At 41.4% G+C, this 25,210-nt stretch overlaps 1 protein-coding gene across 1 annotated transcript in view; it reads left to right on the forward strand.

Moving 5' to 3' along the window:
- Positions 1-25,210, forward strand: part of BACH2 (BACH transcriptional regulator 2) — a 688,374-nt gene that overhangs the window by 585,612 nt on the left and 77,552 nt on the right. Inside the window, exon 5 of the mRNA XM_078648259.1 lies at positions 12,714-14,255. Within this exon, the coding sequence (XP_078504385.1) occupies positions 12,714-14,255 (1,542 nt within the window). The remainder of the gene's footprint in view (positions 1-12,713; positions 14,256-25,210) is intronic.

A 25,210-nucleotide genomic window follows, 5' to 3' on the forward strand; every position in this document is an offset into this window, starting at 1 on the left:
AAGCTGGACGTGGCCAACAAGTAAAAACATCTAGGGCAAGCTTCTGACGTAATTAGTAAGGGGTTTGGTGCCCCGTGGCGAAAACCCGATATCGTAGGAGCTGTGCTCCCCCTGAATGAAGTCTTGATTGCTTTTGTCTTTATGACGATTTCTTCAGCCGGTCATGTTGCGAAGGCTCGAGGGGAATCTACTCGCTGCGAATGTTTGTCCACACCCCTGAGTTTATATTTGTTAGAATTATGTCATTGTTTTGAAAAAGCCGTGTAAGCGCTATGTCATATCATGCATGGGAATGCAGGTCGAGAGCTTTAGAGGTTTGGCAAGTGCGCCACCTAGTGGTTTCTTTGGGTCTCCACTTCGACGTCATTTGTTATGTGTTCGCGCAAGTAAAGGATCCCAGCTCCGCGTGAGCACGAAGAGCAAATGTAACTAGATATTAATGTGCTGAAGGGGATTTTTATAGCAGACCAGCAGTGCAAAATAAATATAGAGAATCCCATGTTGCACAGCAGCTGTTCGCACTATAGCAAACGAAGGCTGCCGAGGGGAGTTGAAATGTATTTTAACAGAACTGCACAGGTGCCCTTTCTGAACATGTGCGACATGGGGTTGTACATCTGAGTAGCCCCACGCGCGATATAGTTCAGGGTTTTTTCGTAGTAGTAACCATAACACTTTACAGAAGTAAAAATTGAAACCTTTGTTTTTTATGACATCTTAAACACCTGTTTCTTCCTACATTTGTACATACTTTAGATTGCATGCTGTCTCAAAAGCCTCTTCTGTATTCCTAAAACCCTGCATGAATAATTAACCCTGACTTAAAACTTTCGGTTGTTGCCTCTCCTTTATCTGTATGGAAAGACCCTCTTTTTTTTATAACCACATTTTATTATGTTTAATGGTACACGCATCATGCACATCTACACAATTATAATTTCTATAGCAGCTTAGGATTACAATATTGAATTTGGTAGTCCTCTCAAACATGGTGTCCCATAATATGCCCACCACCTCCTCCAAATGTATCATGTTTTTGGAGCGTCGCGTATATTGGCTCTCCTGGTGTGCGCACCAGTCAACCCCTCTTTGCCATGACAACATTGAGGGGGCGAGGTTACTCCCACTGGCGAGCGATATCTCTCACTTCCACCAAACAAGCCACCCCATGGAGGTTTCTCTCGGAACGTGTTCCCCAAGTTCTTCCAAGAGGCACAATAGCGATCCCCGGGATCCAAATCAAAGGACCCTCTTCTTACCCTCCTTCTTCTGAATGGCTCCTTTCTCAGATAATTCGAAGTATTGTTGTAGGTGTGCAAAATGTGCATGATTTGCTTTTGCATAAATAAGCAATTATGCATAATTATGTGAAATGCAAATCCATTATTTTGCTCTATCTGTGAGAGCAAAGTGCATCTTTACGTCAACTTTTTGATGCGAGGATACATTTCAACTAAGCATCGCAAACAGTCACTTGTGTGCTATTGTTCTCATGCGGTTGCAATAAATTGTGCCACTAGCAGCACATTTTTACCATGAATGGTGCATACATACGTCAAGTGGCATGATGGCGTAATTTCAGGAATTTCAATTCCTGAAATTACGCAAATTATACCAGTGTAATTTAAATATCGTCCATGCTTAAATCACATCGACTCCCTTAATCACTTTTGTTGTATTACTGCAAATCGCATTCACCTCATTTCATAGATCACAATCACTCCCTCTTTGGAACCTTAGCCCTGCAACATATTTACTTACTCTGTGCCTGTATAGACGTCCCACTAACCATTTGCCTAAAGTAACATGGCCCCCACGAATGATTACGCCTAACTCATATTAATTTAATCTACCACAAATAAATTGGGTTAAATGCATGGAATGGTTTCCTTGGGAGCACAATACTAATCCCAGAAAGCAATAACCACTGGATTAACTACTAAAATTGGGTTCCAGAGTGGCTTGCTATTAGCCGTAAAGTGCTGGAATTACTTGTCAGGGTAGTAAATGCCACATAAATGCAATGCAATACCATTTGGGGTTGTTTGTGTTCAAATAGGAACTTTAAGGAAAATGAAAACTATGCATTGCATCTCTCGTGTTATGTGCATTTTTATCTTTCAATGGGGCTGTGTCTTTAAAATGTAATCAATGTTCGATACCATCTCACACAACATCTTGAACGAACGACTGTCTGTGAGTGGCATCGGCGGTAAGGCACTGGGTTGGATTAAAAGCTTCCTCTTCAACCGCACCCAAAGCGTCACCATGGGTGAATTTAGGTCTGAGGAGGTTAAGATCACCAAGGGGGTCCCGCAGGGATCGTGTTTAAGCCCGACCCTGTTTAATACCTATGTGGCTCCCTTGGCAGAAATAACCAGAGCCTTTGGCTTCTGCCCAGTGTCCTACGCTGACGATACGCAGCTACTCTTCTCCTTTAAACAACTTACTTCGGAGATTATACAATCTTTCTCCGATGGGATGAAGGCAGTAGCGCGATGGATGTCCTCCAACTTTCTTCAATGTAATGTTGGGAAGACCGAGGTGATGCTCTTCGGTAAAGCCAGGGTCCAATGGTCCCCTGATTGGTGGCCTCTGGAACTAGGCCCAGTCCCTGAACCTAAATCAGTAATCAAGAACTTGGGGGTACGTCTGGAGCCGGAGTTGACCATGAAACAGCATGTCAACATCACTGTGGGATCTTGTTTCCACGTGATAGGTCTCCTCAGTAGGATATTTCCTTTCCTCCCTGACTCCCACAGAAGAACTTTAGTTCAGGCTCTAGTGATCAGCCGTCTTGATTACTGCAATGGTCTGTTAGCAGGCGCTAATGAAGAGGTTCTAGACCGTCTGCAGGTAGTGCAGAATACGGCAGCCAGGTTGGTGCTTAATGCACCCCCCAGATCTCCATCTAAACCTCTATTACGTAAACTTCACTGGCTGCCCATACGTCTACGAGTGAAGTTCAAGATCTGCTGTACTATTCATAAAGGTCTTCACGAACTAGGACCTGAATATCTGTCAAAAAAATTTGTCCCATATGTTCCTGTCCGTACCCTTAGGTCCAGCGAACAGTTGCTATTAAATGTACCTAAGATCAGTAAAACCAGGCTTGGCGGTAGGGCTTTGTCTGTGGTGGGTCCCAATACTGGAATATGCTCCCACTGTCATTGAGACAATGCTCCAACCATCTTCTTTTTAGAAAGAATCTGAAAACGTGTTTGTTTAGCTTATTTTAGCTAATTTCCCGTTTATTCGGATTCTGTCTTGAACAAATAAAATCAAAATTCAATATCTTTGCCACCTCTATAGTTTCTCAGGCCGGCTGTCATAAGCGCGGAGATACTCCTACGGGAGTCTATTCATAGCGCTATAAAAACCAGCAAATAAATACATAAATAAAATAAATGGAAGGTTTGGATTTACACTATCTGAGATGCCATTGGAAGCTAAAACTTTTTAAGTCCAGATTCTACACTTCATATACTTAATGTATAGACACAGCTTTGGGTGCTTTTTTGTTGTGTTTAGTTAGAAGTAATACAGTAATTCTAAAATGTTCATTGTGTTATGATATTTTTCACCACCCCACCCACTTGGTTTGTTGAAAAATAAAATTACTGGTAAATTCAGTTTCAGGGAGTGTTAAATTAGTTGTTTATGACTTATTTTATGATTTCTATATTGGAGAGAAAGTTACATTCTCTGTTGTAAATCTACCTCCCCATTAATAACCTGCTGGACATGTACAATCCAATTAAGAAAAAGAAAAAAAAAATATGTTATAGCAGCTATAAGGCTCTGACATTTTGTTGTGGGTTTTTATGGACAATGCTTTTTAGCAGACGTCCTGCAAACCAATGCTAAACGTCACCAGAAGCAAGGAGGTGAACTGAATATGGGCCTAGAAGGCCTACACAACTCCTAGGTACTCGGTGTTCACAGAGATTGTCAAGCCAGATGCTTGACTCTGACTTAGCTCGAGGACCTCTGGCGTCCAAAAACAAGGCAAGCTTTCAGGTGGCTTCTGCTTGCCAAGATAAAAGAAAATACCCTTTCATTTAAAACAGAAGAGAGAAAGAGATGCCATTCTAGTGGCTGAATTGCACAGTGTGAAACCAGAAGATCTTGACTTCCCTGCGTTACCAAATTGTGTTATCCTAGGTGAATATTTTATTTTGCCAAGCCTCCTTTTTCTTCATTATCACGTATGAGACACCTTCAAATACTTGAGTCAGTATGTGAATTGTGTAAAACACTCTTGTGCTTGATTTATTTGACTGCAATGGTGTTCAAATAGGGTCCAGGTGTATTCTTTCTTGCCTTTTAGTTCCCTAATGGCATTGTCATCGGGGTGAGAGGGGCATGTAGGTTGCTATGTTAATGTCTCAATGCAGTGATATGATCTGATATACTAAGCTGAAAGGATTCTACACGTTAAATAAATACACTTTTTTGAATTTTGAGGAGACTAACATATTTACATGATGTGTGTTGCAGGATTTCTATGATACATATTTTCAGGGCTCAGTTGATGCATAGACTCTTAGAGCCAAACCAGGCCACTAGCTCGGCTTTGGTTCGGCTCCTCCTATTAATTTATTGACTCATTCACCTCTAGGGGCTCAGCAGAAAACCAATATGAGCAGTTTGAAGTAAATTTTTTAAGAAGATTGCCCAAATCCATTTCTACAAAACAAATTTTGGTTTTGGTTGCATTGGCCACGTTGACGAAACAGTTTATGCTTATTTTGTTCAATAGATTTTGGTTTCTCCAATGCAAAGAAGAGAAGAAGCCCTGCTCCTTTTCTTTATCTTTTTTGTATACCTTCCCTTCTGACTTCTCCTTCTATCTAATCCTATTTTTTGCAGTCTTTGGGGATCGTTGGTCTTTTGCAACCTCATTTCCCTTGTTAATATCTCCTATTTGTCCATGTCTTTCAGGCTTACACCCCTCTTCTCTTCTGCTCCATGGTACTGTTGATAAATATACGCATGCCTGCAAACTTGTGTGTGTGTGTGTGTGTGTGTGTATGCTTCTTCCTCCCTTCTTATCTCCCAACGCTTGAACTCTGTCCCTTTATTGTGGTAGCAACAGAAAAAATAGACCTTGCTTTTTTAGGTCGAGCAGACGTTGCGTCTGCTCGACGACTATTGTTATCCGTTTCTGGGAATGTAGACACGAGAGGGGCACGAGCGCAGATTTCACCTCGTGGGCGCGCACGGCACCGTGCCCATCTCGTGCCTCATATTCCCGTGCGCAAACACACACACAGCCACACTCACGCATGCGCACATACACAGCCACACGCATACACAGGCACATACACACTGCATACACACACGCACCCCCCCTTAAACAGACCCACGCGCACACAGACAGACACACGCACAGACACACTCGAACACACACAAACCCACACGCGTACACCCCCCTCCCCCTCCACTCACCGGGCTCTTTCCGCGTGTCCCTCGGCAGCCAGCATTCAGCGTGCAGGGTTCCAGGACGTTCTCCCGGCAGTTCCTTCCTGTTTCTTTGCAGGCCCGCCCACGTCCCAACGAAGGCTGCCTGACTTCCGCTAGCTCTTTCGGTCACGAAGCAGACAATGCCGGACACGGGTGAGTGACGAGAATGGTTCCCTTCAGAGGTGTTTGGATGCTGCTTGTTATTCCAGCCTACGCTCTCTTGTTTTTAGTAGTGTCCTTTTCCTAGCAGAAAGTAAAAGCAACCGACTACAAAGGCAGTAATTCACTTTAGCCCTTTACGAATGATAGTCGTTAAATTGGAAATTCAAGTCAGACTTTGTCGTGGGAAAGTTGTGCACGATGAATTTAGGGTCCCTAGCCAAAGGTAACCGCAGCTAAGAAAGCAGACAGCAATCCAATTAAAAGTGAAACCCAAGAGGCAGAATGTTAACTCATCATGTGCAAATATTATTGCGGCGGATTACTAGGAGGATAATTGGACTTAATGCGAGATGTTGCCATCTTCAGTAGTGTTTAATTTGAAAAAAGAATTCTGCGCCAGGGCTCTCGTGAGGGGGCCGCTGCAGATCCTATCACGTCCTGACTTGCTCCTCCTTCCCACACCACTCCCACATCGAGGCTGCTTCCACCCTCCCACTGCCCAGTCAGAACACTTAAAATGCTTTCATTTTTCAAACGTGTAAAATATTTAATTGTAATCACTTCATTTGAAAGAGTGACACAGACACAACATTATGTGCATGTACATTAATTGATGCATGTTGTCTCAGTGTGCACATATGCATAGGTATGTAGGAATGCCTGTGTGTGCTTGTATTGGTGCATGCGTGTGTAAATGCATCTTCTCTTGTGCGCGTGTGTGTCTGTATCTGTGTGTGTTGTGCTGCAGGTGTCTGTGTTTTCAAATGTGTACGTGTGTGTGTGTTTCTTTGTATCTGTGTGTGGGGACGGGGAGGCAGATGCGATTGTGCTCCATGAGTGTGCATGTTCTAGCAGGCTGTCTCCCCTCCTCTCCCGTCCTCACTTGCTCCTGCTTCCCACACCACTCCCACGTTGAGGCTGCAGTCTGTTTTTATTTTTTCCAGCGCAGTCTGCCTCAGCTGCAATTTATTTATTTATTTTTTTAAATATTTTCTCGCAGTAGCTGGAAGGGTGCTGATGCATTAGACTCTAACTTATCCTATTGTTGCTGCAAGCACACAGCATGAAGAATTGTATCTTTAAGACCCGCATCCATGAGCCTTGCGATCCCAATCCGTGAGCTGAGCCTGGTTCCATTTTACCTCTGGATTACCGTCCTAGCTCACAAATAGCTGCTGCTCCAGTACGGCCCCCACCCACCCTTCTTTTTCATACTTTAACTTTTAGATAACAGCCGTCCTTGAGTATTTGCCAAGGTTTGGATAAGTATTTCAGCTTTTTAATGCTAACTAAAATTTTATTTAAGAAGTTTGCAAAATAGCATGTAGAGTTACCACTGTCCTCCAGGTCACTACGCAAGTAGTTTCCTGTCCTGGACTTTTGTGTTACCCAATAGAGCATACTGGATGTTGTAGTTGTTTGGAATCTATAGACAATTAGATTAACATCCCCGAAATCATGAATTTCTAGATGAAAAGTTCAGGACTGGATATCGTGCTGCCTTCATTCGCTTTCTTGCCATTACCAATCTTTATTTTAGAGATGTAGCTAGTAATTGTGTTTATGGAAGACTGCTTCTCCAGCACGTTGTTTGCAGCCCCTCCATCCCCCATTGCTTTGTTTACCTTGTCTGCATTCTTGACTTCTACTGGTGGATTTATGGGGGCCGGGTCAAAGCATCTAATCTTTATGGCTGCTGCCAAAGGAAATCGAAGTACTGCTGGTCTGTTGGTATGTGTTTGTGCCATGTGCGCCTCCCCACATCTGCTGTTGCCAGGCATGCAACCCCCATTGGGCTCAAATGGCTTCAGCCCCACTCTATCTCTCTATCCATCTATCGCCCTCACTCTATCTATCGCCCTCACTCTATCTCCCTCACTCTATCTATCGCCCTCACTCTATCTCCCTCACTCTGTCACCCTCACAGCATCACTCTGTCGCCACCACTCAACAACAACTGGTTAAAATCTGTTCTCTCAATGTTTCAAGCTTTATTACAAATGTCACAAAAAGATGTTAATATTTAACTTCTGTTCTAGAATTTTCGTCACTATAAAATACACTGAACATAATCTTCACAAAAGTTATTTTACAAAAGTTTAAGCTATTGCCATTATAAATTACAATAACTTTTATTGAAGTATTAATTATTAAACTAAATACATCTAAGTCACGTAAATACAAAACATATTGCATTACAAATGCTATAAGTGTCACATTTGCTAAAGTTAAAACTATTGGCATTGTAAATGACAAAGCTATAAATTTTGCTATTTTCAAAACCAACACATAAATAAAAAATGTGTCATTAACAATACCAATAGCTCAAACTTTCCAAATGCGAGACCTATTGCGTTGCAAATGCTTGTTAACTTCCTTCTTCCCCATATTTGTTTCTTACCTAATTTATCCTTTAAATCCTCCCTTTTGTATTTTGCAAAACTGTTGGACATTTGTAAGTTTTATTTGATATTGTCCTTTTTGTCAGACCTGGGATTTAATATAGGTCCTTTTCATTTTGATGAATAGCGTGCAGTTTTTGGCAATAAAGAACTTGTGGATCTCAACAACATTTTATGCATTTGAGGTTAAATCCCTCTGGTTTCATTCGACTGCAGCTTTCTCAATTCAGCTTTTCATCAACTTGACTTAATTGATTCAGTTGCTAGTACAGAGGATATATGAAGTCATTTCACAAATAGCCAAGCAGCCTTGCTTGCATTATGCTAACTTGTAACAGACATTTTGGATGTTCCTTAAGCAGGCCTAAAAAAATCATAAAATTGTTACTAGACCTCCAGGTCTATTGACTTAAATATTTTATTAGCCCTAATTGTAATGCTCTTGACCTATACACTGGTTTCAAGTTCTGTGATCGTGGGCAAATAATTAAATTCACTGAGTTGCCATTTTCTTCATTAGCACATATCAGAGCACCTTTCAAATGTGCAAGTTCAGCATGTCTGCTGAAAAAAAAGAATTTGTTTGATTTAATAGACTAAACGTTTGCTCCATATATAATACACATCTGGCCACATATAGGATATACGTGACCCCTGACCTACTTTTTAGTCCATTAACAGTATGGTCATCTGGGAGGGGCCAGCAATGTTTCCCAAATTAAGTTTAAAAAACTTAACTTTTTACTAAATACATAACTTAAGCATAAAGTGGTAGCACACTGTCATTTGCAGTCAGCAGATTTTCCCATTGAAATGGCCACAAACTTTCTCACGGATTTGTAGCATGCAGTTTTTCTGATAAAACTATATAGTGTACAAACAATAATGTTTGGAAATTGAGTTTCCGCAAATATTTTTCATTTGCACATCACCAGGTAAAGTGTTCTTATTTGTTTTGCTCCTATTTAAATCTTTGTTTGCATCACACTTCTGAATTACAAACAAAAAGTGATTTTGTAATTCCTGATATATTATGAATTATTTATACTTTCCATTTATAAGCTATTTAAATATGTTAGAAACAACTGACATCTTACAGCCTTTTATTTTTATGAATGTCAGACAGCTCACTTGACACCTTTAAATGCATTGAGAGAGAGAAAAGTAAACACCATTTTCCGGGATGATATGAGCAGCAATTAGTAAAAAGAAAGGCTGACCTTTGACCTCTGCCCTTTAACAAACAGCAGCAAATGTGTCAAGATAAAAACAAGATTTAAACAATCTTTATTACTCATTCACTTTCTCAATGCTCAGAACACCTGTTCCTTTGTAGCTTAAATTCACTCAACAGGATGGATGAATAGGTCCTAATAATAGCCCGACCTGATAAAATCTGGCTCGCCACATCGAGTGGGTAAGTAGATTTTTCGAAGCCAGCTAAGATTTCCTATCCTTACTAACGTGCCTTATTAACTCACACAGAAGCTTGAAAACTACAGGGCTAGGATAAACCAAGTGGCCCTCCACTATGTCAAAGTAAAACTGAATTTGAAAGCTGCTTCTTTAGTCAGTTGCGTGATAGCCATTAGATGTTACCTCAGAACAATATTGACACACCTCCTGAAGTGTAAGGATTGGTCCTTAGATCCAGAGACACTGCTGGCTGACCAAATTATGCTGTCAGGTACGAGCCGAAAATGATCTTGATCATTCCGATGGATATTAATTCAAAATTGCCAGTTTTCACATGTGTCTTCACTCAGGTTTAACCCAGAATGACATTAGAGTATATCGCTTGCCTCAACCCTGGCACATCAACAACCTCCTATTTGCTACTCATAGTTTAGAGCAATGATACTCATAGTACAGCCCGGGGCCGCATGCGGCCCTCCTGACCTTTAAATGCAGCCCCTGAGCAGCAGCAGCACTGGGCTGCTGTTTACTCGACTCAGCACTAACATTAAAGCAATTTTTTAAAATATATAGCATACACTCATTTTTAAGGTTATTTGCAGTTAAACAAAAGGAAGTAACTTGGCCTTTAACTTTAGGAACACCTTTATTTTCAAAGAGCGCAAACATGTAAAAATATGATAGTCTTTTGAAAATTTCAAAAAGTGTATTTCGTTGACCTGTAGAACTATTTCACCTTAGTAAATCAAATTATAGCAGTGCATTCAGCAGTATTTTTTTAAGTGATGTTTTTCAAACATGAATTTAGAAAAGTTCATGCTTTTCACCCTGCCCCAATAACAATGCCATTAGTGATTACATCCAAGCACAGGAGATGGTTTTGTACAGCACGCATCCTGAAGTCATATATTTCGAGGTCCTTTTACATGTGATAATGAAGAAAAAGGAGGGAAATTGAAATAAAGCAATTGCCCAAGGTAACACAATTTGATCAAGTGTGGAAGCCGGGATTTATCCCAGGTTTTCTGGTTGCACACTGCGCAATTGAGTTCAGTCAGTAAATATACATGCTTTGCTTCCCCTACACCCACTTCACAACCCCCTCCTTCCCTGCTGGCATCAGTGCAGCCCTCAGTTACACCAAAGACCATACTTTACGGCTCCCGGGAAAATGTTTGTGTGTACCCATGGTTTAGAGTAAGGGCAGTTACAGAAAATAATTTGAGCTTTTAGAATTACTCTCTGGTTCTGCCTGTCCACTTGACTATCGTGACAAGGGATAGCAATAGCAGAGTCGGAGATACCAAAATGTGGCACCTGCTCCCTGGCTATTCCAAATTGATGTTCTTGATGCATAGCTCTGGCAGTGGTGCTGGTAGTCTTATGGATCCCTGAGATGGACTGTTATGAGCAATGTGGGATTTTTCCGGGAAAGCTCAAACAGACATGAGAAAATCATCACAGGCCCAGATTGTTGTAGGGCCATTGCAAATAGAGATTAGTCTAGTCTCTAAGGGCTTTATTACGAGTCTGGCTGTCTGACCGCCATTGCACCGCTGCAGCCAAGCATATTACTACTTTCCTCACCTCCAGCGGTGTATGGAGTGAAAAGGCTGGCGGTGATCTTGCCTTTGTGCATGGAGGTACATGCAGGGGGGCACATGTGCCCCCCTGTATTTCTGCACCCCCAGTTCCTGCACTGGAAGAAATGCACAACATGTGTATTTCTTCCTGTGCAGGAACGCGCACTGGCGGGCCCGCAGCGGTGCTGTGTCAGGCTCACAATGAGCCTTTTAAACATCACAGCCACAGGACCTCCACGCCGCCCACCCACCAGACTTCAAAAAACATTTAATTTGGTGGGCGACGGTGAATCTCGGGTAGGCCCTAAATCTTTAAAGGCCCCGATCATGTATGCTTATCATGCTGTGTAGGGTTAAAAAGGTAACAGAAAAGGAGGTACATATTTCTTGCAGGATATGTCATATAATGGCACCTCACAACAAAAACATCACATCCTGAAATGTTTGTCTGTGGCTTTTAGGAAAGAAGGAAGGGATTGTCTCACTACAGTGGCTTAGCAAGTGTGGGTTGAAACTCAGCCCCTCCAAAACTCTGTTCTGTCTCGAGATGAAGTGAGGTAGGATTTAAGTGTAATGGTGAAGTCAATAGCATGGTATGGGTCTGCTTACAGGTGCCCAGTCGGGACACTCTGAAACTCTTCCCCCTATGCCTATTCCTTTCACACGTAAAAAGGTCCACAGTCTTGGGTCCTAAGAGGGAAGCCCACACCAAGTGTTTTGTAACAGATTATATTGATAAAGGCGTAGCTGCAACCCCTGTAGCACCAATGACTGTTCCCACTGCTAACCGTTATTCATGAAGTGAGGCGTGGATGCCTATTTACAAGGGGTGGTCAAAAACCTGGGGCAAAGCTGTGGGCGAAATTGCTAAACATTTGATTTTTCAACCAGGTAAGTAGAAATGGAGACAAGTCCAACTTCCGCTAAGTTTGTTTGTTAAATTGCTGGAACATGTACCATTTTGTTGCATTTAATGACAAAGTTTTAGGATCTTTTACATGTCCTTCTTTGCTCTGCTCTCCACGGTATAAAATGTAGACTCTTCAAGAGAAATCTGTGGTAGAGGAGCTAACCTAACATTATACTAATGGGGCCTTAATCACAAAGGTATACTTACACTTTTGATGTAAGTTTGCTATTTTATTGCAATTCACAAACTACGAGTGTAGTTTTAGTGTAGTAGCTTTACAACTGTGGAGGACTCCGCATGTAAAAAGATAGTCACTGAAGTGGTAAAGATACACGTAAAACTACACTCGTAGTTTGTGAATAGCAAAAAATAGTAAACTTACACTAAAAGTGATCGGTTGTTTGTTAGTGGCTCTGCATCTCATTATTTGTCATAATAACTGTGCATGTTATCCTTTCATGGTTTGCATGATGAATGGTTGTTTCTAAAGTGTGATCTTTAAGCAGCATAGATAAATGACCACCCTTATAACGAGCCACTTAATAGTGCTTGTTGTTATTACCTTGGGGATGATGAAATGTAAAAGCAGCATCCCGTATGGAGGCGGCACTCGTGAATGTAAGTAGTATGGCTTCGGCCACGATGAAGATTAGCTGATACTTTGCAGTATTTATCTGGGCACAGTAGAGCTGTCGGGTTGTCTAACTACACTTGAGGGACTTGGAACAATAGCAGTGCTGATACTAATGCTGGCAATTTCCCTCTTTTTTGCAGGTCACAGCCAGGGGATTTGGTCCATTGTTACAGTTTGCCTACACTGCTAAGCTGTTACTCAGCAGAGAAAACATCCAGGAGGTCATCCGCTGTGCTGAATTCCTGCGCATGCACAACCTGGAAGACTCCTGCTTCCGCTTTCTCCAGACGCAGCTGCTGAATCATGAGGATGGCTTGTTACTGTGCAAAAAAGACACTTTCTGCCAGAAAATGCAGGAGGAAGAAATCTCCGATGGCGAGGAGGAGACCATGGAGTCTGAAACCTCCAAAATATCTTGCCCCAGGGACAAAGTGGACCTGGAGCCTTTCAGCTCTGAGCCCACGAGCAGGTTGGCGGATAAGGAGGAAGACATGCTGCCCAATTCCGAGATGCAGAAAGATGGCAAGGGGCCTGCAGACAAAGACCCCGTGACGCGGTACCCGAGATATAAGAAATACCAGCTGGCTTGTACCAAGAATATCTATGACGCCTCACACACTAGTACCTCAGGTTTTCCAAGCACATTAGTTGACACGAGTCCTGGCAATGGCCTCGCGCCGGGACTGCCTCTGGCCCATATTAAGACCGAACCTCAGACTGAGGAGAATGACGAGGAGAGCATAACTCTTTGCTTGTCTGCCGATGAGTCTGAAATCAGGGAAAAAGAAGGAGACATGGAAATGGACAGAAAGCAGCCTAGTCCCACTTGCATCAATAGCTCAAAAAGTGGTTCCTCCCCTTCCTGTTTAAGATCATTCTTCAAGAGGACGAAAGGGGTGGAGTTGGCTGGATTTCATAGTTCTTCCCAGGAGCAATTTGTCAGGAGCCCATCATGCCCTGTGGACAAGGGAGCAACTCAGGGTGACCATAAAACGGACCACGGCCCTTTCACTGGTAATTATAGGGGGTCCCGTACACCTCAAAGGGATGCAGCCAACTTCACGGTGGGGTCACCCCTCAAGGGGCTTGGGTTTGAGCCGGTCTGTAAGCAAGAAGGTGAACTGGACCGGAGGAGTGTTATTTTCTCATCAAGTGCTTGTGACCAAATAGGCACCCCAGTGCAGTCCTACCCTGGTGTGAACAGCTTAGACAAAGAACTTCCTGAGCATTTGCCAAAGGGTCTTTGGGCAGGAGCTAGCCAATCTCTTCCCAGTTCACATACCTATTGCCACAGCGGATTACTCTCCGATCACTTGCCTGGAAGGATGCGGCCAAACACGAGCTGCCCTGTGCCAATCAAAGTCTGCCCCCGGTCTCCCCCACTAGAGACACGAACGCGAACATCTAGCTCCTGCTCCTCATACTCGTATGCAGAGGACGGCAGCGGTGGCTCACCCTGCAGCCTCCCGCTGTGCGAGTTCTCCTCCTCTCCCTGTTCGCAAGGACCCCGGTTCCTGGCTGCTGACCATCAAGAAACGGGCATGATGGGGGACACACTCTTCAACCAAGTCCGACCCCAGATTAAATGTGAGCAATCTTATGGGACGAACTCCAGCGATGAATCTGGGTCCTTCTCTGAAGCAGATAGCGAGTCTTGTCCTACACAGGACCGGGGACCTGAGGTAAGAAATTCAGATGGCATTGAATGCACAAACATACTTCCACAGAAAAGCTAACTCTCATTGTGCTCTACAAGCCTCATCCTCCTGTGTGTGAAGTTTCCTTCTCCAAGGCTGCATCTCATACAGAGCAAAAGGTGTGAGTGCATTTTAAACTCCTTGCATCCTGCACAAAACATATATTTAGCAAGGACTGTGGTTATATAAAAGTGCTTGGAAGGCAATACATGCTTCAGATGCACACACTAGAAGGTTCAAAATGTTCTGCTTGTAGGCGTTGTCAGCTGCCTTTGAACGTGAGTGTATGTGTTTACACTACGGTAAGTCCATCATTTGTACCCATGTTTCATACTTATGACAGCAGAACAACACAACGGCTATTTGAAGTGTTTTCCTTTTTCTGCACTTTCACATTTTAGAGACTACTTTTCAACACCACACCATGGATAAGGTTTGTAGTCGGCTATTGCATTGCTCCTAAGAGGACTAGCCAGTAAGAAACATAAACACAAACATCCGGCAGACCACATTAGACATCTAGCACAGCACATATCAACGGAGATCGCATTGAACCCAGCTGCATTTGCCACCAAGATATGGCACAAAGTGTCCTATAGAATGCAGTAGGTGTCAAGTCTCACTTATATAGAACAGAGCACAGGCTTGCGCATACAGTCTTGTTCCACGTTACTCCCAACAGCACTAGCCAACAAGGTGTTTTAGAAAAGAATCCCCCAAAGAGCATATTAGAAAGAGTGTCACACATGCACCTAACACTGCACCAATATATACCACATTGATAGCGCCCAAATAGCTCCCAATATTATTAACCACCAAAATATGATGCACAGAAACACCGCATTAAATTTCTTACTAACCTAATGCTTGGAAAACGGAACACTTGACAAACATCCACCAGAACACACATATGCCATAAGGCGGAGTATCAGGTCCGTACTTAGTATACTATCCGTCACACACAAAATGCATTATAGAGAGCGTTCAGCATATATCGGTTCACAACAAATATTGGACACTAACAACACTAAGAAGACATATCAGTCACAAATACAAGACCACATTAGACGGAACATCACACAAATCTTCAGTATAGCTCATACATACAGATAGCCAGCAACACCACGATCAAACCAGGTTATATTATGTTAAGAAAAAAATCCAGGTCACAGAAACCCATTCCAGAAATCCGCCACTCACGATATGTCATTGGAAAAAAAAAATCAGGCTATTCATTAGAATTGATTCTTCTCTTGTAGCAAGGAGGTCTATGTGTTAACCTACAACCAGTCTAGGGCCCTACGGTCAGACAATCTCAGGCTTTCTTATGTCCCGAGTGCGAGCAGAGCCCGTACGGGCAGCCCCTCCTCTCAGGTTCTAGCTGCCAAACTCTGGAATTATCTCCCACTCCTGTCACGCATGAGCCCCAGTGGGACCATTTTAAGAAGTTGCTTATAATCTGGCTCTTTGGAGCAATGAACTTTCTGTTTTCATGTTGCTGGCTTAGTTGTCCCTGAGAAGCCTTGCTGTGGCAGCCATGTGCTCTATAAATGTTTAACCATTATTATTGTTTTAACTAACATAAGGTAAAGAGCTTCCATATGGTTTCAGTTACTCTTACTACTAGGGTATGAAGTTTGCATGAGTGTTGGGTCATAGATAATTTATGATTGCGATTAGAGTTACACTTAAGTTGAAGAGGGACAGTTGAGGTTAGATGTAAGGTTTTTTTAAGGGTTAGTTTAAGTAAGTTATGCATTAGGGCAAAGGTTACAGTAAAGAAGACAATTGGGGTCAAATTGAACTTGAGGGAAGGTAAATAAAAAAACTTGATTGCAGTTGAATGTATTCATATTCATTGTGGCATTCAAGTATTATTAGTTGTAGGGTGCCATTTTGTGGGATTATTATAGATGTGTCGAACGCTGTCAGACTGCTGGGAAGTGGACATGACCTATGAGATGCATAAGCAGTTAGTGTAGCCATCCAGTCACTTCTCTCCAGCTTTGAAAGTACACAACTAAAACCCAATAAGTTAGAACCTGCCACCCATCAAAAATGACCATAGATCTTCCTTTCGCACATGAATCCAACGCCCAACCACACACACCAGTCAACCTATACTGCCCCACTTTGTCCCAAATGAAGGCCGAAACAAAATACTCATGACTCTGACTCTAGTCTGAGATAAAATCTTTGAAATTGTGGGGAAAGGCACCCCCGGACATCGCTACAAGTCCATGTTAATGGCAAATTGGCCCTAAATAATGGCCTATAACATAACTTCTCATGAAGTCAGTAGAGATTCTGTAGATTTTGACTACTTTGAAACTTCACAAGTGGAAGCCAGCTCAGATTGTTTCAATACGCGTTCCCAAGTGGAGGCCAGCTCACATTGCCCGGTCACGTTTTGTTGTTGTGATTAGAAGTGGGCAAAGTACAGGTTGCCGTCTGAGTTTAGCTCTTGAATGCAGGGGAAAGTTCATCACATTGATTTGTGTTTTTTTTACTAAGTCCACCGCCTGTCTGTTGGGTGATGCAATCACTTTGACCTACCCTGAGGCAGTATCTTTGCAGAAAGTCTGTCCATGCGGCCATTTCCGTGCGCCCTTTGTTTTGAAAGCAGTCTTGCCAATAAAAGACCAATGAAGAGCTGCCTCAAATGTCATACAGTGGGAACTCGAACAGGTACTAATTTCTGTCCACATGTAGCCCATCAATTCAGGTGATTTGCAGCCTTATTCATCAACGGGCCGTTTTGCGAGCCCCCAATAGCGATTCATAGCGAATCGCTATTAAGGACTCGCAAAACGGTATTCATGTAGGAATTGCTAAATAAATAGCGATTCCTACACATTCCTTATTTGCGAGTAGCAAATTGCTAATCGCAAAAAAGGAATACTCCCCATTCATTCCTATGGGCCAAAAGGCCCATAGGAATGAATGGGGAGTATTCCTTATTTGCGATTAGCAATTAGCTAATCGCAAATAAGATAGCTATTTAAAGGGTGCCAGGGGTGTCCAAAGGACACCCTGTAGCACCCCTTAAATGCAAATTGAAACAGGTGTTGCGCACACACATGTCCAAAGGACATGTGTGTGTGCAACATGCAACTTAGAAAAATGCTTTTAAAAGCATTTTTCTAAGTTTTTGCTATTTACCGAGAGGTCTGACCTCTCGGTAAATAGCGGCCCAAAATTGCATTTTCGCAATTTTAAAATGCTTCATGAATTGCATTTAAGGAATCTCAAATAGAGATTCCTTAAATTCAATTCTTTGCAAATGTGCGAATTCTTAAATAGCGAATTTTGCATTTGGGATGATGAATCCCAAATGCAAAAATTGCACTCGCAAAAGGCAAGATTCTGAGAATCTTGCCCTTTGCGAGTGCAATTTAGCTTGATGAATCAGGCGGATAGTAACCAACCTCTTGTCAAATCTTAAATAGTGCACGAAGTTCAGTCTTATCCAAAGTTTTTACATTGAGGAAAATGTAAAGAACAAGACGTTTTAAGAGCTTTAACTTCCAATGTGCGGTGTGTACTCAATGCAGCGTCCCTTCATCACAAAAACAGATTTGAAAGGATGGCATTTTGTCACAGTGTTCTTTTTTTATTCTAGAAAAATTTCAAGATGCCAAAACATATTGCATCAACCTCAGTAATCTGGTCCTTTCGGCTCCTTAAAGCACATTTCGTAAACTGTGAAGACCATCTAGGACTAAAATCAGTGATGGTATATTTCTCAAAATTTTCTCCATAAGGAAATCACAGTGATTTGTGCAAAAAGCGTGAGGCGACTAGATTCTGATTCTGATCCAAAAAATCAGGATCTACAACCTTTTCCGATGTTTTTCTAGTAACCAAAAACGTGTTGTTATACATTTAAGCTGCTGTTCCACACCTATCCATAGAGGGAGTCAGGCCAGCAGAGCTGGTTTCTGTAGCTCCCATGTACCACTGTATGCCAGTGATGGGGTTGCAATCTGCAATATTATGTTGTGCCATCACCAAAAAGTGTGAGGCTTGGATCTGCCTGTCACAGCCACGAGTGCTCAGGTCCAATATTTCCCTATGTCCTTTATTTATTTAATTGTGATTTAAATTGGTAGCTTCTGCCCAAAAAATCCACCATGTGAGTCTCTTCTTCGTTGCATTAGGAGTTTTTTGAAACTCCTGGATAAGGGAGACAAGTCTTCATCTTTTAAGATTGTGGCTTCTAAGATGTTTGGACGTTATTCTTGTTTGGTGGATGCTTGTATCTCAGGAGAGAAGGAGGCATCGAAATTAGGAATGGCAGGAAACACCTCCAAGGAGGCTTGTCCTAAAAGTTTTCATTTTTTAGTGTAGCCAGGTTTAGTTGATACCTCAGATCTGGGCTTGCAAAGTTGTAGAGTTGTGCACTTGGACCCAAATTGTTTTATATCTGTGTTTTGAAAAAAATGTTTTAGTTTCAATAGTGTTTATTATTTTCCTGTGCAGGACAACTAAACAAAATAAATCACCATCCTGTAACGGCATCCACTGATAACAACCCCCCCAACGCCCTGAACCTCAAATCACCACCCCTCCACCCTAAACCACTCATGCATACACAGTTGAGAGTTCCATCACATATCAGTCTTATTAGGCCACAGTCATTCCAAACCAGGAAACAATAGTGTGATCAATAAGTCCCAAAGTCCTCAAAGAGTGCGGGCAGGTTGTCTGTTGTCCTTGTTTAAACAAGATCGGCACAGGGTCCATAACCTGTTGAAAAGTTCAGATTTATCTGCTAGGTCGTGCTCTAATTTCTCATGTCCCAGTAGTTCCATTAATTTATGTAGCCAGAGCTCATATGTTGGTGTAGTGGTCTTACCCCAGAAGGATAAGATAGTGTGTGTGGATGCCAAAAAGAGGTGGGAGATCCTTTTGCGTGCCATGGAAAGAAGTGGGTACATACCCTCTGATGGTCTGCCAAGCAGAGCAATCTCGGGCAGTTTGTCTGTGTTGTGGCTGTGAATCTGTGCAATTTCGGAGAAGACTGTAGTTTGTTAACCGCATCAACTCGGTGCAGATTTCCGCGGTGGGCTGAAAATTTAAAAAACCCGCGGTTCATGACGAGCTCAGCTCGTCATGAGCGTACGAGAGGTGACCCCCTCATGACGAGCTGAGCTCGTCATGAGCGTCGAAGGGATTAATTATCTTATGAAAATAAACTTTGGCTTTGTTCAACACTTGTTCCTGATTTGGATCTTCATTTTACCACAAACACCTTATCCCAGAATTTTCCCAGCCTGGTACAGGACCATAGGATGTGCAACAGGGAGCCCACCTCACCACAACTCCTCTGACAAGCATCAGGAAGTGTGGGTTTAATGGTGTTGAGTCCAGTGCGGTGCGGTGCCAGCAGAATGAGATTTTAAAGATGATCTCTTTGCATAAGGCGTGCCAAGCAAAATTGTTCCTCTGGTTGTTTTTTAATTCTACTTTGGTTATGTGATTGGTTTTTACACTGTTTGATTTCAGGGGGCCAGTGGGAATGGATATTGCGATTCATTTTGCCCCTCCCAGTTCAGTCTGAACTGTGTTTGAGTGATTAAATCTGAATATTATTTAATATTGGTATCCGTACTAATGTTAGTATAGTCCGTGCCAGTCTCACTATCAGATTGTTATTTTGGGAGATGACATGGGGCAGTCTTGTTATACTTGTGTCGGTAAGCATTACATCTGTAGGCACAGTTCATGATTTCGTGTTGTTTTGACATCTGCTGAAATGGGTGAGGTTATCTGAGTGGTGCTACATGGGGAGATAGCTGTACAGTGGACTGTCATTGTTCTATGAAGGACAACCCGGAAAGTAGCAATAGGTTCTCTGAGATGATATACTGGAACCTATTCTTAATTGTGAATGTGACACTGTTGGTGGCCATCATTCAGTGGCATAATCTAAAGTGCAAATAATATGCAGGTTGTACAAATATGTAACTTATTGTAAGAGCACTGTTGTGAAAAATTCCTTGTTGACTCATGTGGTGCAAATCATCTGGGGAGCAGAAGTGGTTAAAATGTAATTTTGACTAGACAGAAATTGTAATTATGGTCTCACAGTACCACGTGAGGTTGTGTTAGGTGGTGCCTAAGATGCATTCATTTATGTGGCTCGTGTTCCATTCATTTATGCAGCTCTCAGTATAACAATATATTTAGTCTTTAGTGATAATGTCCACTTGAATTATTGTAGAAGCTCCATTTCATGCGGCATGAAGCTCTGTGCCTGCAAAGATTTTTCTTGCTTTGAGCTCCTAATTTCCACTCTTAGTGTCTGCTCGGATGTCTTCTGAGGTCTTGTGATACAATATTAGTTGTCCACTATGCCTACAAAACGTTTGTGTTTATTGAGCCAAATATTTATGAGGGCCAAATTTGTCCTGTATAGAAGTTAGCAATATTAATCCTACTTTCCAGTTCAGATCGACCAACTGAAGTTTTGTGCTTCAAGTTTGGCACTCCTAGATACACCGAGAATTTAACCCATATATAGAAATCTATAAAAGAGTTCATTCTTTCTTTAGCCTACATTTTAATGTATGTTGTTCGAAGGTTTTAATGACACTGCAAACTAAATTCCTAATTACATTTTGACAATATTTATATTATTTAGATTGTAAAATACTTTGATGCCCACTTGATTGCGGGCTAACATTTATGCCATTAAAATACCAAGTTTGCTCTTGGCCATAAGCAGCACTACTCAAATTGATTGAGTAAGGATTTTTAAAGAGTCACTGACAAACTAGAGATGAGAGTTTTAATTTGCTCAAGCAGAGCTTTCACTCTTTAGTGGGACCAAATCAAGGAACTAGCCAACTTGTAAGTAAACCATATTAGCCTGTGGAAATGTATTTCTTTTAAAAGAAATATCGGTGTTGTGTTCACTTAATAGAAGGGGAGGAGGTCAGGTCACAGATGAACTCTAACGTGAGTTTGAAGTCTCCAGATCCGAGCTCAACGCAAATGCTTAGCAAATCATTCTCAAGATGTCTAAGAAAGTCCATGTAAATGAAGGCACCCCTGTAGATCGAAACATGATCAGTGGGCGCTGGATCCACTCAGTGGGATTGTTGGCAAGAATCATGACCTCTGGGATGTTAAGTGTTTGAAGATTGGCACTATTTATGCAAATACCTAAGCCTTGATCCTTTAAGAACCCGATGGTATATCTCCCTAAAATTAAACCATACCTGCATGTGTGAGTAAATCATTCATGATATGCTTTACTGTAAATCCAAATCTCACTTGACTTTCACTCACCAAGAAACATGATTACCGGCAGAGAAGTGTGAATAAGTGTCAGTAGCTGCCTGTAGCCATCTACAGGCTTGGCTCGAGTCACTGATCAGACTGTAGAACATGGCCGGCTACTACAAGATATCTTGCCTTCCTACAGAAAACGTCCACTTAATCCTGCGCTGATGAACACGCTTCTCTTTTTGGAATCTCAAAACAACAGAAAGCAGCCGTTTCTAGGAACAATTCCAGTCTAGTGAATGCACTTAATGAGTTGCAAAAGTTTAAGTTCCATATATTACTCAAAAATCACAAATATTGCGGTCTATAAAACTTTCCATATGTGCCTCAGTTGTGACTTAATCAAATTCCAGCAGGATTAGAGCAACCTTATGGAGTAGATAGTTAAAAGCGCTTCGGATTTTTATAATTTATTCAGAAGATTGCTATTTAACTGAGAAAGAATTTTCGATCACACAAGTTTATATTCCAGAGCACCTCTGGGCCTTTGGGCCTGTGTTACAGGTCAGGATTGTGCTATGGTCACATGTTTGTTGTTTAATCTGAGACACACGCAATGGTTTAGAAAAGATGCAGAGGACCATAACCTTAGCTAAGGTCAAAAACGAATGTCAAGAAAAACAAAAATATCCTGGATTTACGGAAGTCGGCAGATGTTTCCCCTGATAATCTGAATGTCTAATGACTTTGTATAAACTTCCATTTCTCTTCATGTAAATCAAAAAAGGAAACTGAGTTGAAAAATATAAAAAAAAAATAAAAAAGGAAACTGAGTCCACTCCGCTGTTTGAAATCTGGTGGAAGGCCATTAACCTCAACTGGAGCACTTACTGTTGGGTCAGAATTTAGGAAGACTCTATAGAAATATCAAATGGCACATAACCATTTTTGTGAATCAGGCCATGAGCAAAGTGGGTGATTGTCATGGATGCTTCGGAGATCTACTAAGGTTTTCTGTAGGATCATCAGACAGGTCTTCCAACTTGGGAGTTAAAAGGCCCGCTACCGTTATAGTTGGGAATTCCATCAACAAGAAGGAAATTGCCTTCACCGGCCCATAATTAAAATCAACACCATATCTGCATGCTTAAATATAAACCTGAAATGTATGCTTCAGTATCAATCAGTGCACGGAACGGGACTGTATAATCATGTAATTCAACGTCTGGCCCAAAGAGCGTGACAGTAGTGAGATCAGCTTGAAATATCATAAGTGCTACCTCAGCAAGGCGTGTTTTGGTGGGGATCAGTACTAAAACAACATGATGTTACGACAACGAATGCCTAATGAGAATGCCCTCAATCAAACAAATCAGCGCATTTGAATGACTGGGGGTGAAGGGGAAGCTGGGAAGACAATGTCCTGTAAATCCAAGATTCAACTTCATACGTTGATAGTGATTGCATCCAACCTTAGTATCTGAAATGCCTCACATTGATGCCAGTCTTGTTGACATAATCCTTTTACCCTGAGCTTTATTAGAACTCTAATTCTCCATAATGTTTGAAGAGTTTTTAAACTTATCGGGCCCGATTCCCAGAACTAACTTAAGACAAAATCCTAAACTTACTACCATTTACTCATTTTGGTATTCACAGAAGGCACTTAGTCATTTTGGTATTCACAGAAGGCACTTACTCATTGATGAGTAAGTGCCTTCTGTGTATACCAAAATGAGTAAGTGCATTTAGTCATTTTGGTATTCACAGAAGGCACTTACTCATCAATGAGTAAGTGTCTTCTGTGAATACCAAAAAGAGTAAGTGCCTTCTGTGAATACCAAAATGAGTAAGTGCCTTCTGTGAACACCAAAATGGTAGTACGTTTATGATTTTGTCTTAAGTTAGTTCTGTGAATCGAGCCATCATCATTAATTAACTTTATTTCGGTTTATAGAACCATAAAAGTACAATATAAAACAAGTAAAAAGACATAAAACATACAAAATAGGGCCATAGTTCATTAAAGTCCATACAGTAGCCATTTAAAATCATGATTTATTCATTTAGAACAACTACAATTTGATATACCTCCATGCTATCTCTGGTACTTGAACACAAAAACCTCAATGTGAGACCAAGAATGGACTCAAAGCTGGGTCTGCTATGCCATTTGGGATGATGTTATAGGGCCTAGCAAATTGCGAAATAATTCTCAGATATTTTCAAACTTGGTCAAAATTGATTTACATAGTGCATAAAATCGTCTAAAAACGTTAATAGAATAAAACAATATGACCATATAACCACATGTTCTTACCAACACATTTCACTCTAATTTGCCAAATTGAACTTAAGTGCTTGGATATTGAGTACTCAATACTGTTCCCATTATCTGACTTGCAGACTCTTAGTGCATAGTGTTTGTTTACAAGTTTAAATAGCCGACAGAGAGGAGCAATCCAACAGGCGTGCTGCTTTACATAAACACGTTGCAGTGGGAAGCAATTATATACAGAGCAAGAGAAAATCATTATTATTTCAATCAAAATTAGACACCACCATTAAGTCATTCCATAAATGGTTATGGATTTATTATATCACAATGTTCGACTGTATCAAATCTATTAAACAAAAATGTATTTCTCAATTAAACGTTTTGAAGAACAGGTGCTCAAGGGAAGCGTGGTGAGTGCTGGAAGGGGATAGTGAAAGTGATGTGAGAAAGGATGGTAGTGTGCATATATACATCAACATTCAATATTTATAATCTATCCAGCCAGATGCCTGGCAAATACACGAATGATAAATCATAACATAATATATTAGATGAAGATACAGCTAACTGTCATGACGGAATTCTTAAGCATCCAGAAGCCAGAGGTTACTGATCAACCTTGGCATCCTTTCGTTATCCACAAACAACTGTGAATACTTTGAGCACCAACGAGGCCCAGCTTATCAAATCCTCACCCTGAAGTTCTCTTGCTGTCTTTCACGGTGCCTTCACTTCCTCCACCACAGTCCTGATGAAGACCCCACTCCCAAGGCGTAAAGTTCGCTGTTCTGCTTATGGGTCGAAACATAGACTTTTCCTTTTATGTTCAGACATCAGATGACAGAGATGTATTATCTGAATCTAATATATTATGTTATGATTTATCATTCGTGTATTTGCAAGGCATCTTGCTGGATAGATTATAAATATTAAATGTTGATGTATATATGCACACTACAATCCTTTCTCACATCACTTTCACTATCCCCTTCATGCACTCACCACCCGTCCCTTGAGCACCTGTTCTTCAAAACATTTGAGAAATAAATTTTTGTTCATAAGATTTGATACAATCGAACATTGTGATGTAATAAACCCATAACCATATATGGAATGACTTAATGGTGGTGTCTAATTTTGATTGAAGTAGTAATGATTTTCTCTTGCTCTGTATATAATTGCTTCCCACTGTGACGTTATTTTTCTGTACCGCAAATTACCCGGGTCCAGTGGCCTTTCGGGTTACCCCATTGTTGTATAACTCTCACTTTACATAAACACTTCAGAAAAAAAAGTTGTTCGCCGTTTTCCACGTCGTTATAGCCCATGGGACATAAGGTAGAGCCAGTAACATTTTTAGACCATGAACTAGTAAAGGAGGATATTGTCAAACCCCTTACCTAAATATAATAATAAGGGTTCGTGAAGA

This window comes from Lissotriton helveticus, chromosome 6 (genome assembly GCF_964261635.1).
Source record: "Lissotriton helveticus chromosome 6, aLisHel1.1, whole genome shotgun sequence".
Classification (NCBI taxonomy): Eukaryota; Metazoa; Chordata; class Amphibia; order Caudata; family Salamandridae; genus Lissotriton; species Lissotriton helveticus.